The 17,975-nt window shown below is 54.5% G+C and overlaps 1 protein-coding gene across 1 annotated transcript in view; it reads left to right on the forward strand.

The window, feature by feature from the left end:
* Positions 1–17,975, forward strand: part of SCNN1B (sodium channel epithelial 1 subunit beta) — a 60,153-nt gene that overhangs the window by 37,277 nt on the left and 4,901 nt on the right. The window contains exons 3-7 of the mRNA XM_077907014.1: positions 2,360–2,636; positions 5,159–5,349; positions 13,328–13,431; positions 15,711–15,874; positions 16,134–16,241. Of these exons, the coding sequence (XP_077763140.1) occupies positions 2,360–2,636; positions 5,159–5,349; positions 13,328–13,431; positions 15,711–15,874; positions 16,134–16,241 (844 nt within the window). The remainder of the gene's footprint in view (positions 1–2,359; positions 2,637–5,158; positions 5,350–13,327; positions 13,432–15,710; positions 15,875–16,133; positions 16,242–17,975) is intronic.

The following is a 17,975-nucleotide window of genomic DNA, read 5'->3' on the forward strand; positions in this document are numbered from 1 at the left end:
GAGAACCTAGGGGCGTCTGGCCGGCTCAGTGGGTAGAGCGTGCAGACTCTTGATCTGGGGGTTGTGAGTTGGAGCCGCATGTTGAGTGTAAAGGTGACTTAAACATAAAGTCTTTAAAGGGAACCTAAAAATATACCTGGTGGCCTCTGCCGTCAGGCCCACCGGTGCCTGGGACTGAATCAACCAGTGTGGATTTCTGAGCACCTGCTGTATGCCCCAGGCTGTGCCAGGGCAGGAGGACCGCAGCAATGGATAAAGCGAGGTTCCCACCCTCTTCCCAGCCTCCCAGAGCAAAAGGACATTAATGTTTTTTGCCCCATAAATATTGAATTAATTCCAATTATGATGATAAACAATATATAGCAACGCTACATCAAGGGCTTATGAGTTGTCAGGCAGCGTGCTGAGTGTTTTTTGGTTGATTTGTGGAATTCTCACCCACACAACCACCTAGGGGGTGGGCGCTACCGTGATAGCCCCAGCTTAGAGGTCCGCAAAATGGAGATTCAGAGAGGTGAGGGAACTTGCCCAGGGACACACAACGAACAACTGTGGAATTGGAGCCCAGGCCTGATGTGACTGCAGAGGTGCCACTGTTCAAGCACTTGATGGCAAGGCCTCTGAAAGGGACACACGGAGCGGCCCAACCTGGCCAGGGTTGAGGAGAGGCAGGGGGTCAGTCAGAGAACACCCCCCAAGGGATGAGTAGCAGTTAGCAAGGTGGAATGAAGAGGGCCCCACGCGAAGGACACCTGCAGAGGCCCTGGAATGGGACAGAGTTGGTGCTTTCAAGGAACCGAAGGAAGGGCCAGCATGGCTGAGTCACAGAGAACATTCTTGTCCAAAAGAAGGTCCTGGAAGCGAATTCATACTTCCTGATTCTGTCTCTAGTTATCAGCAAGTCCCTTCTTTCTAGTAATCGGGCTCCTGCCTACTGGGGTGGATCCCTGGGGCTGCTCAAGAGAACCCGGAGTAATCATAGTACCAACCCCACCCCGTCCAGCGCCTGTTCTGGACGCTTTATAAGCATCACCTCACTGAATCCTCCTAACAGCCCTCCAGGGTAAATACTCTCTAATCCCCCTCATTCTGTAGACAGAGATCGGAGCCTCAGAGGTGCTAACTTGCCCAAGGTCACAGAGATATTGAGTGGCATGTCAGGATTCGAACCTAGACCTCCTGCCAGGCCCCACCACGCTTGACAGCAGCTGTGGACATCCAGGCCCTAATAGCAGCCGCATCCCCACCGCCCGCCACCCTCCCCAGTCCTCCTCGTCCTGTACATACACAGGAGGCTGGTTTAATATCAGGGGACAGGAGGTGTCCACAGCTGAAGCTGATGCCAGCTCGGGGTGCTCTGCCCCTTTGTACCAGGACGTGAGCCTGCGGCCCCAGGTCTAACACTCACTCCTGCTAATGTCCTCACACTGCCCTGGTGACCACACTGTGTGGCAGAGGCTGGGATAGATCCGGAGGGGTCACTCCCTGGCGTGGACACATTTCTTCCAGACTGACCGGTCACCCTTTGCAACATGGGGGGAGCCCAGCCCCACGCTCCCAACCACCTCCTGCCTCCTGAAACTGGATCCTCTTCCCAAAGTCACTGCTGGAGAATTGGAACCTCGGGATCACAGACCTGTCCCTCCTCCCTACATTTTTTTGTGTCCTCCTGGGAGGGAGCTCGAGAACCTCTGGGCAAGAACAGCAGCACGCCTGCTGCTCCAAACCCAGGTTCCCTCCTCAGCTCTACCGCTCTACAGCGGGGTGGGCTCGGGAGATCACAGCGACTTGCAGGGTTTCCTGATCCTTCCCTGGGGAGCATCACAGAATTGTGGGGAAGATCAAATAAAGCGTCCGAAGCACCTAGCGCTGGCACACGGCAAGCAATCGCTGACCATGGGCTGTTTCGAGTTGTTCTCATTAGAATGTGACCTTCGGAAGGAAGGGGACCGGGACACCTGGGTGGCTCAGCGGTTGAGCACCTGCCTTCGGCTCAGGGCGTGATCCCAGGTCTGGGGATCGAGTCCCACATCGGGCTCCCTATGTCTCTGCCTCTCTCTCTCTGCCTCTCATGAGTAAATAAATAAAATCTTTAAAAAAAAAAAAAAACACACACATAAGGAAAGGGACCCCATGTGTCTTGTTCACTGTTGTATCTCTGTGCTCTGCACGGTGCCCGGCACATAGTAGGTGCTCAGTGCGTACTCGGTGAATGACTAGGTGAGCAGGTGGGTGGAAGGAGACATGGACGCCTGGGCCGGCGGGTGGGCAGAGAGGCAGGGGCTCGGGGGCAGCCAGGCTGGAGCGAGGGGGGAGTCCCAGCGGCCCCTGCCCCCTGACCGGCCCCCTCCCCACCCAGGTATTCCAAAGTCAAGCATTTGCTGAGGGATCTGGATGAACTCATGGAAGCTGTCCTGGAGAGGATCCTGGCTCCCGAGCACAGCGATGCCAATGCCACTAGGACCCTGAACGTCACCATGTGGAACTACACGCCGCTGGTTCTTATCGACGAGCAGAACCCCCACCGCCCGGTGGTCCTTGACCTCTTTGGGGACATCCACAATGGCTCAGCGAGCAGCAGCCCAGCACCAGCAAGGTCCTGCACTGTGCACGGGTGCAAAGTGGCCATGAGACTAGTAAGTGGGCCCTGGACCCAGGGGGGCAGGTGGGAGTGTCTTTCCTTTTGTAATCTGGGTCTTGCCGGGGGTAAGGCAGGCTGGAAGCCAGGGCCTATTTTGTATGTTTACAAAGCTCTTATTCTTTTTTTTTTAATAGAAGTAGCTAGTATGTTAGTCAAGATCCTATTGGATGCCAGTAACCCAGGTCTAACTAGTTCAAGCAAAACAGAGAATTCACTGGCTCATATGCTGAGAAGTTGGGTTCAGGTCTGGCTGGATCCAGGCATTCACATGCTGCCATCAGGACTCTACCTCTCCATTTTTGTTCAGGTTTCTCCCAGTTGACCCCACTCCCTGGCAGGCTCTCTCCATGTGGGGGGTCTTGGCAACGCCAGACATACACCCCATCGGCTCAGCACTCACCCCAGAAACAGAACTCCTCTTCCCCTACTGTGCCAGCAAAAGTCCTGGGACTGTCTCATCGGGTCACATGTTCACTCCTCAACCAGTCCCCGTGGGCCGGAGAATGGGCTTTCCTGATCTGCCAGTCACAGGTCTGTGTCCTGGGGCTGAGGTGATGTCAGCCTCGACCCCATGGACCCAGTGAGGGGGAAAGGGAGCTTCACAGAAGAAGGAATTAAGTCTTAACTATCAAAAGACAGGGACATACATGTGGGGCAGGTAAAAACCCACAGCCACGCAGTACAGTCTGATGCAGGGATGCCTGCAAGCCCGCAAGTGAGAAGGTTCCTTGTCTGTGCCTCTAGGTCTATGGAGCTCCCTAACTGTACAGACCCCTGGTCCCCACTCCTGGAGAATCTGAACGGGGCTAGGAATCTGTATTGTTAACAGACTCCCTGGTGATTCTGATGGTCACCCTTGGTTGGGGACCCAGGCTGTGGCCATACACTCCCCAGAAGGAGGCCCCTGACCTCCACTGGGATGGGACTCCACCTGCGTCCCCATAAAACCAGCAGACAGTGCAAGGCTCCAGAGTCCCCATGCCAGCTCTGACCCAGCATTCTGCTATTTTTTTGGTGCAGTTACTTGGCTTTCTGTGTCTGGCTCCTCACCTGTGAAGCAGGCTTGTTCCCGCTGGCCGCACCAGCTGTCAGGGTCAGGCTCTGTGTGTGTGCACGCGGGGTGCATGCGGTGTGTGCATGCGTATGCATGTGTAGCGGGGAGGGGGGTCTGCTGGCCTTGTTCCCTCATGATGATGGAGTAGGGTTGCTGTACAAATCAAATGCGGTAATAGAAAGCTCTCAGCAGGGGCACCTGGGTGGCTCAGTGGTTGAGCATCTGCCTTTGGCTCAGGTCATGGTCCTGGGGTCCTGGGTTTGAGTCCTGCATCAGGATCCCTGCTTCTCCCTCTGCCTATGTCTCTGCCTCTCTCTCTCTCTCTCTCTCTCTCTCTCTCTCTCTCTCTCGGTCATAAATAAATAAATAAATAAATAAATAAATAAATAAATCTAAGAAAAAAAAACAAAAAAACAAGCAAGCCCTCAGCACAGAGCCTGGGATAGTGAGTACTAAGTATTATGGTCAGGGATCCCTGGGTGGTGCAGCGGTTTGGCGCCTGCCTTTGGCCCAGGGCGCAATCCTGGAGACCCGGGATCGAATCCCACATCGGGCTCACGGTGCATGGAGCCTGCTTCTCCCTCTGCCTGTGTCTCTGCCTCTCTCTCTTGCTCTCTCTCTCTGACTATCATAAATAAATAACAATTTTAAAAAAATTTAAAAGTATTATGGTCATCTCCCTAAGGAGAGACAAGGAGACCTCCAAGAGCGGGCCTGAGGGTGGTGACCCTGGCTGGCCCTGGGGAGGGCAGTCATCTCAGAACATTGAGAAGCTCCTCCCAGCCTCCTGGGTTCCAGAAGGAAGGCCTACTGTGAGGGCAGATAGAGGCAGAGTAGTTGAGGCCAGAGTCCTGGGCCTGTGTCCGTGCTGCATCTGCACAGCGACCTGGGCATCATGGTGGGCCAGCTGTGGTGACAGGGAGGGGGGGTCCTGCACAAGACCCATGTCCTTCCCCCAGTGAGAGAGAGGGAGCCTGGAGCCTCGAGTCCTTCATGGGCCACACGGCCTCCAGAGAGCTGCCTCTGGAAGTCTCGAGGAGGCCAGGAAAGGAGTCAGGGAAGGAGGAGGGCCCGGGTGCGTCTGTCTCTGTGCCCACAGGAGCATGAATGGGGATCATCTAGGTGTGGGCCGGGAGAAAGTTTGGATATGGGCATGTGTAGCTGTGGCCATGAGATCACGTGGCTGTGGTTGTCAGGACATGGGCATCTGTCTGCGTGTACATGTGTGCGCATGTGCATGTGTGCATGCGTGTCATCGCTCATGCATACAGCTACGTGTGGGGGTCCCCGGCGACCCCGCGGGAGGGGACAGCCCCAAGCACTGCGAGCGTGAGTGTGAGCACACTGCCCACCGGCTCACAGCTGTGCAGCCTGGGGAAGGACAGCTGGGGGACCTGGCCTTAGGGGCAGAGCCAGGGTGGGGGGGACCCTGCACCCACAAGGACCCCCGTTGACTTCTGCAGTGCAGCCTCAACGGGACTGTGTGCACCTTCCGGAACTTCACCAGCGCCACCCAGGCCGTGACGGAGTGGTACCTCCTGCAGGCCACCAACATCTTCTCGCAGGTGCCACAGCGCGAGCTGGTGGAGATGAGCTACCCCGCCGAGCGGCTGATCCTGGCCTGCCTGTTCGGGGCCGAGCCCTGCAGCTACAGGTGAGAGCTGCCCCCACAGCCCGGGCGATGAGGCGGGGATGGGGGAGGCCCGTGAGGACGAGGGAATCGCTTCAGGACACATCTGGAAGGAAAGGAGGAGGAAGGGGGAAAGAGCTAAGTGCGGCCATGGGCTCAGGGGCCGTCGGCTCCATCCGTGGGGCATCTGGAGCATGAGCTGCACCACGGGATTGAACTCCTGAGGGGCCAGCCTTTTGTCCCCCTTGCGTCGGTCCCTCACGGGCCATGTGCCACCCCAGGAGGATGGGGTGGGGCCCCCTAAATTCCCAGGCTGGAGGGCTGCAGAGGGGGCAGCTGTAGGGGCCTAGCCTCCAGCACCCGGCGGCTGAGGGGTCTGGGTGGGCCCCCTGGCACCTACAGCCCTGAGTCCCATCCCTGACCGTCCACCTCTGAAGCCCCCCAGGAGGACAGCGGAGTGGGCCCAGGTCAGCATTAGAACAGGGCCCTGGGAGCCTTCGCGGTCATCCCTGGCAGCCCCCAAGGTTGAGAGGATGGCAGAGTGAAAACAGCATTCACCCCAAAAGCCTGCGGCTCTTAGAGTGGGTCCCCAGGCCCCCGCGTCCTTTGCCTCCCCTGCGCCCCGGCATCTCCAGAGCAGGATCAGGCCTGGAGCCTGGGCCCGGGCACAGCTGCTGTGGCCGCAGGGCCCCCCAGGCCTCAGGCCAGACCTCTAGGTGTGTGGGGCCCAGGTGTGCGGGGCCCAGGTGGTCTGGGGCTTCATGGTCTCGCGCTCCAGGCCTCTGGAGAAGTCCACGGAGTCCTGCCACTTCTGGTGTCACCCTCCAGGGACTGTGCCTGAGCCCAGCTCTCTCCACCCACCAGCCCCCAGGAAGCTCTAATGAGCGTCTGCTGATCGCTGGGGGACCCTCGGTTCCCGCAAGCGCACAGGAGCAGGCATTGTGCAGGCAGTGCCAAGGACCCCAGGGCTGTGGAGCCCGCAGAGCTGCAGCCCTGGCCGCATGGTGTGAACTGGAAAGGTGTGACCGGCGGGCGGAAAAGTATGGCACACTGTCCCTGCCGACAGGACGTGGCGTGCCCACGGCGGCAGCTTGGCTGGCTCCTCGCTGGCTGGGTTCCAACCCCTCGCTCTCAGCCGGTGGCCTTTGCTCAGCGCACCCCTGCCCAGCGGCTCCTGGCAACCCTCCCATCGGGCGGCAGTCCTGAGTGGACTGGTGTGTCACATCCGCACGGTCACCTTTGCCCTCTCAGTGAGTGAGAGATGTCAGGCTCTGACTCCAAGTATATGGCCCATCTGCCCAGGGAGAGTGGCCCTGGCCTGGGGGCGAGGTGCGGAAGTGGGTCCGCTAGGGTCTCCAGGGATCTACTCTCAGGTCCCCGATGCCTGGAGTGTGCACCCCTGCCACCGGGGGGTCTCGGTGTGGGAAGATACCCATTGTGCCTACGGCATGGCTCCGTTGCGGGCAGCCCCAGCACTGGGGATGCACACTTGCTGCCAACGTGGCACCCTCCAAAAAGCAAAGCAGGTCCCATTGGGTTACGGGGACTGAGACTGAGCAACAGGTGGTCCCCCAAAGAGAAGCTGAGCTGTTCCCAGAGACGGAGGAACGGATAGCTTCGGGGCAGGCAAAGCAGCCAGCATCGGCCACGCAACTTGTGTGGTGTGGCTGCGGCTGGGGAGGGACTCTGGTGAAGGGGTCAAGGCTGGGCTGGGCGGTCAGAGCCCTGGGTTCACATCCTCGCTCCATCTTACAAGCTTAAACAAGGTTCACCGTGATGGGCCTCAGTTTTCCTCTTCCGTAACGTGGGGTAATAACATGCCTACTCTGGGGGGTTATTTTGAGCATTAAAGTTAATATGCCGACAGTAGGGCTGGCCCCGATACGTAATAGTTATTATTGTCATTAAACCCACATTTGACAAAGAACTCATTATTCAGTAATGATGCTAAAGTTCATGGAGCACTTCTGATGTGCCAGATGCTATTCTTAGCACTTCACAGGTATAAACTTATTTTAACCCTGGCCACAAGCCCATGAGAAAGGTGCTATTATGTCACCCCATTTTGTATGATGCAACCATGGCCCAGAGAGGTTAAGCAACGTCTCCGAGGTCACACAGCCGGTGAGTGGCAGAGCTGGCAGCCTGGGCCGCCCCGCATCACCGTACTCGCCCATCAGAAAACCAGAGCATCATCTTCCCTCCCCACCCACCTCTCCCAAGCCTGTGCTTTGTCACCTGCCTTCCTGAGTCAGCCTCAGACGCGGTGCCAGAGGACACGTGCCTCTCTCTGTCCTCCCGACGCTGGGCTCCAAACGCTATGTCCCTGTTGCCTCACTGTCCTTCTGACTCCGACCTCTCTCCCTCGAACGTGGCAAATGCTCAAGAAGCAGCAGCTGTAATTAGGACAAAAGGAGCCACGTTCACATCCAGGTCGACTCTGATGCCAAACTGCCTGGATGTGAATGCTAGCCTGTGTGCTAGGCGCCCCTATATGAGCATTATTTTATTTTATTTTTTTAAAGATCTTACCCATTCATGAGAGACATAGAGAGAGAGAGGCAGAGACACAGGCAGAGGGAGAAACAGGCTCCACACAGGGAGCCCGATGTGGGACTCGATCCTGGGTCTCTAGGACCACGCCCTGGGCCGAAGGCAGGTGCTAAACCGCTGAGCCACCCGGGCTGCCACTGAGCATTTTTTTAAATAAACTTTTTATTGTGGAATAGCCTTAGATATACAGAAATGTTGCAAAGACATCACACACAATTCCCTTGTAACCCCCGTTGTTAACATCCTGTGTCATCACGGTAATTTGTCAAAACTAAGAAACCAATAATCAGCCTGTTGCTATTAACTAAATGTAACACATTACTGAGATTCCCACAGTGCTTCCCGGTGACCTTTTCCTGCTCTGGGATTCCAGAATTCCATCTAGGAGACCACATTTCGTTTAGAAACTGTGACAATTGCTCAGACTTCCTTGTTTCGGGTGACCAGGACTGTTTCAAAGTACTGGTCAGCTGCATTACAGCAGGTCCTTGACCTGGGTTTATACAGATAAGACAGGTTTGGTCAAGGGTCCCTGGGTGGCTCAGTTGGTTAAGCACCTGCCATCGGCTCAGGTCATGATCCCGGGGTCCTGGGATCAAGTCCCACATCAGGCTCCCTGTTCAGTCTACTTCTCCCTCTGCCCCTCCCTCTGCTTGGACTTGCTCTCTCTCTCTCTCTCTCTGTCTGTCTCAAATAAATAAATAAAATCTTTTAAAAATATGGCTTTGGGGGAAGAAGAGCACAGAGTAAAGTGCCCCCCTCATCACATCATGCGCCGGGAGGGACACATTGGCCACATGACACCGCCTAGGATGTTGACCTTCCTCATGTGGTCAAAGCATGGACAGGGCCCCAGGTGACCACTTTCCCTTCCATGTCCATGTGCAACTAGTCACTAAGTTGAGCCCACACTCTGAGAGGGGGACAGCGTGGCAGGGAGACAGGGGGGTCTCAGCTCCTGGCCTCCTGGAGATGGGAATATAGACTATTTGGAATTCCTCCGTGGGGAAGGTTTCCCTCTCCACCGCTCGTTCATGTCATCCCGTCATTTATACCAGGAGGGACTTCGTGTGTATTTGCGTTGTGATCCATACCACATTCTTTATTCTACTCAAATCCTTCCAGCTCTGACCAGTAGCAGCTCCTCGTGTTGGGCTCCTGTGTCTCTCTGACACGTCCCCATCTCTCTTTTATTTGGTGGGTGCTTCCCTACATTCTGGCACTGCAAGACACCCCAGCTCGAGACTCAACCATTGCTCCGGGGAGCTCTGCTTCCTTTCATTGGAGGATGGTATTTAGAAGCCAAGATCTAGGCATAGAGAAGCAGCAGCAGCAGCTTATTATTCTGCTTCAGGGATCGGCTCCCTGGCTTCTGCCCTGGGAAGCCTTTCCTGACGCCCACCACACGGTACCACTGCTGTTCCACTGCTTCCAGACTTTTCTGGAGGTTTGCACCCGTCTGGATCTGCACGCCTTACGCCTGGCCCGGGCAAGGTGTTTTTGGGAACGTGCCCGGCCCTGGAACAAGAGTCGCCCGGTGCTGGGAGCAGCCTCTCCAGGCAAAGAGCATTATCAACAAGCAAATAGTTGGCACAGACAGCATCGGGGACGGAGAGCACAGCCTGGGCAGGAGGGGATCCGGCCACGCCCGGAGCGGCCTCCTGCTCTTGGGCTGCAGATGTCTGAGACGGTTTCTCGGGAACACTGTGTCCTCACGCCTCTGGGGCGGGGGCTCTCCCTCCAGAACAGTGCCCGGCTTCAGCTGGTTTGCCCTGCTCTGTTCCTCCTGTGGCCACAGCCCTGATCCCACACAGATGTGTGCTCCACCCTCCCAAAGCTATTGCTTCCCTCTGGGCCTTTGCCTGATGTGCCCTTTCTCCCCTGTGCTCCCTGGGTGGCTCGGCTACCTCTTCCCCATCCTTAAAAGTCTCAGCTCAGGCCTCCCCTCCCCCAAGAACCCTTCCATGACCCACACACTCCCCACACACCCCAGGGAGAATGAGTATCACTCCTCCGTGCTTATCTCTGGCGATCCACTTATCACATATTATAATTTACCCAACAAATATTTACTGAGCGTCGGTCTACCGTGGGCCAGGCTCTGCAGACAGAGCGGGGAGCGGCAGCCAGCGCTCGCTGAGCATTTCAGCGTACTCGCCATCCAACCCTCGCCTTCGTCCTTTCGGGTACATACTATTACTGTCCTGGCGGCGTTACAGGTGGGGCAGGCGAGGCTCGGAGAGCCCAAGCTCACCAGCTACTCAGTGACAAAGCCAAAATTTGAATCCTGGCAGGGAGGCCCCCAGGCCTGGGATCTTGGCCTCTAAATGCTTCCTCCCTCAAGACAAGACAACTGGCCTCCCTGGGCCTACCTTCCAAAGCATGAGGCAGCTGACAAGCAAGCAGTTAACTAAAGAACATAATTCCCAATTCTGACATTTTGACACATGCCATCAGGGAATAAGCAGGTAGAAATGATCAAGTAACTGGGTAGGGAAGTGGCTTTGCATGGGGATTGCAGGAGCTGGCAGGAGGGTGGGGGTGGGGGTGTCTCCCTCAGAGCAGCTGAATCCTGAAGGATAAGGAGAAGCCGCTTATTTGGCCAGCTGGCCAGAGAATATTCTGGGCACATGGGGCAGTGGCCACAGGGACCCTGAATTTGGAAATATCTCAGAATCTTGCTGAAGTGTAACACACAAGGGAGAGAAGAACCAACGTAGGGCGTTTGCATTTCCTTCTGCGAGCAACAAGGGGCCTCCAGAGGGTCCCAAGCAGGGGTGCACCCTGGTCCAATTCACAGTTCAAACAACCGCCCTGACCACTGCGCAGAGGAACATTGAGAACAAGAGGGGAAGCAGAGGCTCCTGCAGGAGGAACACAGGACCGGGTGCTGGTGGCTTGTGGTTGCAGAGGGAGCCTGCGATGGAGAGAGGAGGACAAGCCAGAGGCACATTCTGGAAGGGGAGCATTGACAGAACCTGCTCGAGTCCCCCGCCCTGCTGGGTCCCCTCCCCTCTGGCCACACGGTGAACTTCCAGGGCAGGACTCTCTGGTTCACCTCAGCTGTCCCCAACCCAGCACCTGCCTCAGGAAACACTTGCTGAATGGAGAAATGTGGTTTCTTCCTGATTTCCCTTTCACTCCTGAGGACACCGGAGCCCAGAGGTGGAGTAAGCTGCTCATACCTGCCCAGGGTCAGTTCGCGGCTTAGATGTCCCAGCCGGCGTGGGACCCATCTTGTTCTGCCAGCGAAGGGGGGGCAGGGGCGCCAAAGGTGCAGGGCATGGCTTCCTAATCTCAGCATGCAGCAAATAACAGCTGACCTCACAGGGTTACTCTGAGGATTGAATGAGAGGATGTATGCAGAACTGTGCAGCACGGATGGGGCTGGCTCCTAAAAGTGGCAGGCAGTATTTCAAAATATGGGGCTTAGAAGACAATATCACATTTCAGTGGCTATTTCTGCAAGAAAAAAAAATATGCAAAGACTTTTTAAAGCTCTTCCTTACAGAGCCTCGAGGACACACCTACAGACAGCAGAGAGCGCGATGCGCCATCCACATCCCACAGCCACGACTCACTTCCCCTCCTGTCCGTTCTGCAGCAAAGCCCAGACTCCAGGGTCTTTTCACCTGTAAAGAGCTCAGAACATATCTGCCAAAGAGAAAGACTGTTTTCCCCCCAACCAAACCGCCAAGCCATTATCCCACCTGAAAAGAAAACAATAATTCCTCAGTACCATTAGCTATCCGGTCATGTTCACTCACAAATGTCATATCTTTTTGCTTGTTGGTGTGTGCGAATCAGGATCCAATTAAAGACAGCACATTGTGATTGCGACCCAGATCTTTAAAGTTTCTATTCTTTAGTAGGTTGTCTCTCTTTTCTTCCCTCACAATTGGGTTATTTCTCCTGTTGCATTCCCCAAGGTCTGGATTTTGCAGGTTGACTTTCTTTGGTGTCTTTGAACGTGTTCCTCTGTCTCCAGTACTTCCTGTAAATGGTGGTTCAAGACAGATGCTCGGTCCTGTCCGGGGAAGATTTTTATGTTTTACTAGCAATACCAACTCTTTGGCAGCCTTTGCACTTCCATCAGGAGACGGGCAGCACTGGCCACCACCAGTGTGCATTCCCCAAGGCCATTCATTTATCCGGGATTTATCCGGGCTGTGAAACAGTGATCAATTCACTGCCTCTCCAAGCATTAGCTGGGTCAAACCAGAACTGTTTTAATAGCTATATTAAAAGAAAAAAAAAGTCAGATGGAAGGAGCTTTAGATTAGAAGAAACTTGAAAGACATCAACCAATCACATATTAGCTTCATTTAGATCCCAGTTTAAACAAATAAATTGTAAAAACAAAATCAACATGTATGAGATGATTAGAAGTTTGAACTAAATATTTAATAATATTAAGGACTTTTTGTTAGTTACGTTTAACATTGGTAATAGCAGTATTTTTACAAGAGTTCTTACTGGGACACCTAGGTGGCTCAGTGGGTTAAGCATCTGCCTTCAACTGAGGTCATGATCCCAAAGTCCTGGGGTTAAGACCCGCATCAGGGGCAGCTTGGGTGGCTTGTCGGTTTAGCGGTTTAGCGCTGCCTTCTGGGCGTGATCCTGGGGACCTGGGATCGAGTCCCACATTGGGCTCCCTGCGTGGAGCCTGCTCCTCCCTCTGCCTGTGTCTCTGCCTCTCTCTTCCTATCTCTCATGAATAAATAAATAAAATCTTAAAAAAAAAAAAAAGACCCGCATCAGGCTCCCTGCTCTGTGGGGAGGCTGCTTCTTCCTCTCCCTTTGGGTGCAGCTCCCCCTGCTTGTGCTCTCTTTCTCTCTCTGTCAAATAAATTTTAAAAATATTTTTTAAAAATTTAAAGAGTTCTTACTTTCCAAGGTACATCTGGAAATGTTTACAAATAAAATCATGCTGTCTGAGATTTGCTTGAAAATAATATGGAAGGGTGATGGGGGTGGAGATGAAGCATTAGTAGCTATGCTGTGATGATTCTTGAAGCTGGTCTTCACGGTCTAGACTTTTTTGTGTTTGAAATGTTCCGTATCCCAAAAAGTCTTTTTTAAACTGAATTCTTTGAAACATGTTATACCATTGCTACTGCCGTGAGCTAATTTATGGAAACATTTCTTGTTGCTGTTGACTTATTTCCTGAGGAAACATTCCTGGGACATAGGAGAGGACCCTGTATAGGGTCCCGCACACCTCGTGGTAAAGCTCTGTCTTTCCTGGGCTCTGTTGGGCCCTCTCCTGATTCATCCCCTCTCTGACCCACCATGTCAGCACTTCCCTCCGTGCGAGAGTTTCCAGTTTGCCCATCGCATCTGGCTGGATGCTGTGGCTCCCTGCAGGTCGTGAGTCCTGAGCAGCAGACCATCAAGGAGACACCTGCTAGGGTGAGCCCCGCTCTCTGGCTGATGGTGTTTCTTTTAGGAACTTCACGTCCATCTTCCACCCTGATTATGGCAACTGTTACATCTTCAACTGGGGCATGACGGAAAAGGCGCTCCCTTCGGCCAACCCCGGAGCTGAGTTCGGTGAGTCTTGGTTCATCCTGGAGCCGGAGCCGTGGGGCTTGGCATCCCCACCAAGTGGGCCTAAAAGACCAAGTGACCACAAGCTGCGGAGGGGGAGGGCCTGGGTCAGGCAGGAGGCGGCACAAGGGGAAGTGGTCATGGTTGGGCCTCTTCTGTGTGCAGGGAGCCGTTCCCTTGTCCATGCAAAATGAACAAAACGTTTTACAAATTTAAAAAACAAAGGAAGGGTTTAAATTGAGCCCAAGTTAGGAGAGCTGCCTGGGATACAGTCTTCACAAGGAGGAGAGTGCCTGGGAAGGGAACGTTTGGAGCAGCATTACATATGTTTTTTACCTAAAGGGTTGCAAATAATCATAATCAGGACATTCTAGAAAGTTACAGACTTTATCTTATATCTAGTATGTGCGAGGCTGTATGGCTTTTACCTTATGGGAACCAGGGCTTTTTTCTTTTTCTTTTTATGTTTGGAATGCTCCTTTTTGGTTGTTTTAACAAAGTAGATATACAATGTGTGCTGTTGGGGGCAGAAATAGGGCCCATGCTTTGAGGTTTTGACGAAGTCAGTTGACCTTGGTAAATGTTATAGTTTCCCTGGGAGCCTAGGAGCAGGGCTCACAAATATTAAAAGTTGCAAATTTTCTTTATCAGCCTCACAGAACTCCTCTAAACGTCCGGGGTAGGGACCAGTGCTCCCATTTTGCTGATGAGGAAGGTGAGGATTCAGAAGCAGTATAGCTCAGGGATCAGAGCTCAAGCTCCTGTACCTGGGGGGAACTGCGGTTCCACCACTGATTCCCCACCCCCCCAGGTGATCCTGAGCTCAGGACTGAACATCTTGAAGTCTTGGTTTCCCCCATTCAAAGACAGGTAGCACAGGAAAGCCTATCACATACACCTCCCTGTGTCATTGCGGCATAAGGCAGTCACTCGCCTCGCACGGTGCCTGGCAAAGTAGGAAGTGCTCAGTACATGCAGGATATTCTTTGAAGGCTTAAGGAACTTGCCCAGCAGCACACAGTGGACACTTGGCAGAGCCCACACTCTTAGCCTCATTGCTACGTGGTTCTTAAGTGAGACAGAGAAAGGGTGACGGAGTAAAGAGAAGCAGGGAAGCAGGAAATGGCTGATGACAGAGGCCACACCGTTGGCCTGTCTCTGGGAAAAGACTCACGGTGGCCTCAGGATGGCTTTGGCAGCCTGGCTGTGAGCGAAGCACAAGTGGGAGTGATCCTCCCTCCCCTACCCCATCAGCTTCTAACTTCTCGGGCTTCCAGGAGGCAGGTTGTTATTCTCAGGATCAAGGCTGTTGGTCAAGAGGGCACGTGGGTGGGGGTGCTGACCTCCCTTCATCCAGCCGCATGTCCCTAAGATCACCATGTATCAGAAACATCGGTCAACTCACTTCATGGGGGCAGATGATTAAGACCAAGGAGCTCAGCTGCCTATGTTAGAACCCCAACCACTCCCCTTCCTTGCTGGGTGACCCGGGACAAGTCCTTTCACCTCTCTGTGTCTTCATTTGCTCCCCGTAAAATCGGGATTATGATAATACCTTTGCTCTTGTGAGCACCAGTGATGTATGGTAAATCACTTGGCCCAGCACTCAGCACCTAGCAAGTGCTCGATACATGCTAGCCTGTTGTCCTACCCACTCAACACAGCCCTGTGGTGCATCAAATATGCAGTCTAATCTTTGCCCTCAAGAAGGGAACCATCCAGTGGGGAAAACAAACAGTAAAAGAATCATATAATTGAGGCACGTACTTGGGAGGAAATTTCCAGAGCTAGGAGATCTAGTCTTAGTAATCAGGGAAGGCTTCTGGAGGAAGTGACACTTCGGCTGAGATCCAAAGGAAGAGCAGGGGTTTCTAGGTGAAGGGTGAAGGGTGAAGGCAGGGACATAATTCCAGAGTAAGGGAAGAGCATTCTTGAGGGAACAGCATTTGTGAAGTCCCAGCAGCAAGAAGGAGCTTGGAAGCCAATAGAGATTGAGGGAGGAGAGCAAGGACCCATGTGATCTGAGGTAGGGTGGTACAGTGCTGCACCCCCAGACTTACCTGCCATATGGAAAAGAGATTATGGGGCTGGGAAGAGACATAGTAGCTTGAGCTAGGATGGGGGCCTCGGAGAAGGCAAGAAGTCTCAATTTCTCAAGATAGAGCTAGCTTCCAAGGTGGACCCTGGAGGTCGCCTTGGCTGGGTGGGGAGGGGACCTGGACAGGTGGATGGTGGGTCTCCCTTCAGCCTTGGGATGCGAATTCAGTAGCCCCTTCCCACAGGCCTGAAGCTGATCCTGGACATAGGCCAGGAAGACTATGTGCCCTTCCTCACGTCCACGGCCGGTGCCCGGCTGATGCTCCATGAGCAGAGATCGTACCCCTTCATCAAAGATGAGGGCATCTATGCCATGTCGGGGACAGAGACATCCATCGGAGTGCTGGTGGTATGGCCGCAGCCCTAGGGGAGCTAAGGGTGGAAGCCCACCTCCCTTGGGGTCTGTTCTTGCCTTGTCTTCTGGCTGGAGCCCCCCCGCCAGGGCAGCCACGCTGGGGGGAAGATGGGCATCCTCTGGCACCTCCCAGGGCCTGTGGCTCTCCATCCCCTTTTGGCATCCCCACTAACCCCCATGCTTGATGGGAGGGAGGTACAATGGGGGCTTCCTAGGGGTGACTGAGACCTCCAGGCAACCTCTCTGGACACAGGACAGGCTGGAGCGCAAAGGGGAGCCCTACAGCCAGTGCACCGTGAACGGCTCCGACGTCCCTGTGCGAAACCTCTACAGTGACTACAACACGACCTACTCAATCCAGGTGGGAAGACAGGGCAGGCCTCAGGACCCTGGGACCATGGTCGTCCACATCGACCAGGCCCGAGGCCTCAGGGCTCTGGGGGAGCTGGTCCTGGCAGGGCTGGCTCTACTAGATTTTTGTTGGTGACCACAGGGTGGTTTGGTGGGTTTTGTGGCCTTTGGGGTTATGGAACCAGTCCCATCCCTGGGTGCTCACCAGGGCCCAGGGCTGCTGGCCACTGCTCGTCCCCACCCCTCTGTGCCCTTGGGGATGCCCAGAACACAGGGATCTCACTCTGGGGTCTCCCTGGAAGAACTCTGGTGTGGGAGAGATGCTGTGCTAAGGGGCTCACATGTGTTATGTCATCCTTTGGTCCTTTCTATGCCCCACAGGGGAGTAATAGCATTTATTAACATACTAGTAATGGCATTTATTTTATATATATATATATATAAAATTTATTTGATGTAAGTATTAATATACAGAGAGTAGCAGGCTCATCATGTGCTAGGCGGGCACTGTTCTGGGTGCTTTACATACATAGATTTACTTAATCCTCACAATGATGCTAAGATGTAGATAATATTATTAGGAATGAGGAAATTAGGGTGTATAGGCTCCAGTACAAAGGCCTCATCAACTTACCTGGGAAGTCCCTCTTGGTATCCGGCCTCCATCCCTTCTCCTTCCACCGAGAGGCCTGTCCCAAGACCCAACCCCAGTGGAAAGGACAATCTAAAATCTCTGCACAGGTGATGAATGCGATCACTGGTGTATACTTCTCTCCCAGCCCAGGCTGCCTTTGCAGATAAGAAAACTGAGGCCTGCCTCTCTGCCAGTGGGCCCTGGAAATCCACGCGCCCCCCCACCCGCCTACCCTCCTGCCCACCCTGTCCAGCTGACCTGTGCGCCCCACACCCTGACCCAGCCAGTGTGGCAGCCTTCTATCTGGAGGGGCTTCTGCCTGCAATGGGGAACTTGGGGGAAGCTTCCAAGGGATAATGAAGGGATAGACAGACAGGCAGCACAGAGGGAGGCCACAGAGGCATCAAGCAGGCCCAGCCTTATAGAGACCTCATTCCAGAAAAAGCTCAGCTCTTGCTTTATCCAGGGCAGCCACCCCTCTGGCCAGAGACCTTGGGAAAGACCCAGACCCTGGTCACGTGCTCTGCTTGCATCCCTCACCCCTACCCCCAGCCCCTCCACCAGCCTCTGTCATGGGGCCTGGAGAGGACTCCTCCTTTCCAGGCGAGACAGTGAAGCCTGGAAGAATGCAAGACCCTTGCCCAAAGTCAGAGCTCCCTGTCCGACCCCACTGGCCCCCTCGCCCCAGCTCTGTTCTTCCTGGCTGTGCCCGCAGGGAGGCCACAGGTCTGTTGGGGAGAACAGACCTGTGGGCTGTTCTGGGCTGCGAAGGAAGAAGCCCGCAGCAGATGTGCTGGGCTGCGAGGGGAAAAGCCCGAAGCAGAGCCAGGAGCAGGAGATATCAAGGGTTGGGGCGAGGGATCCACCACATGCAGGACCTGGGAAACTGGACAAGCAGAGACACATGAGTAACAGCCACTTCCATCCCCAGGCGGCGCCAGGACCCTCTGGCTTAGCCCACAGGTGCAACTGTCACCCTGCTCCACCCACAAGGGACCGCAGGACACATAGTTGGGCTCTGAGTGCACTGGAACCAGGTCGGGGTGACCTGAAATCCCAGCACGAGTAGAGACTCGGCCCACAAAGTCCCCAGGGTGCCATCCCCACTCT

This window comes from Canis aureus, chromosome 8, assembly GCF_053574225.1.
Source record: "Canis aureus isolate CA01 chromosome 8, VMU_Caureus_v.1.0, whole genome shotgun sequence".
Taxonomy (NCBI): Eukaryota; Metazoa; Chordata; class Mammalia; order Carnivora; family Canidae; genus Canis; species Canis aureus.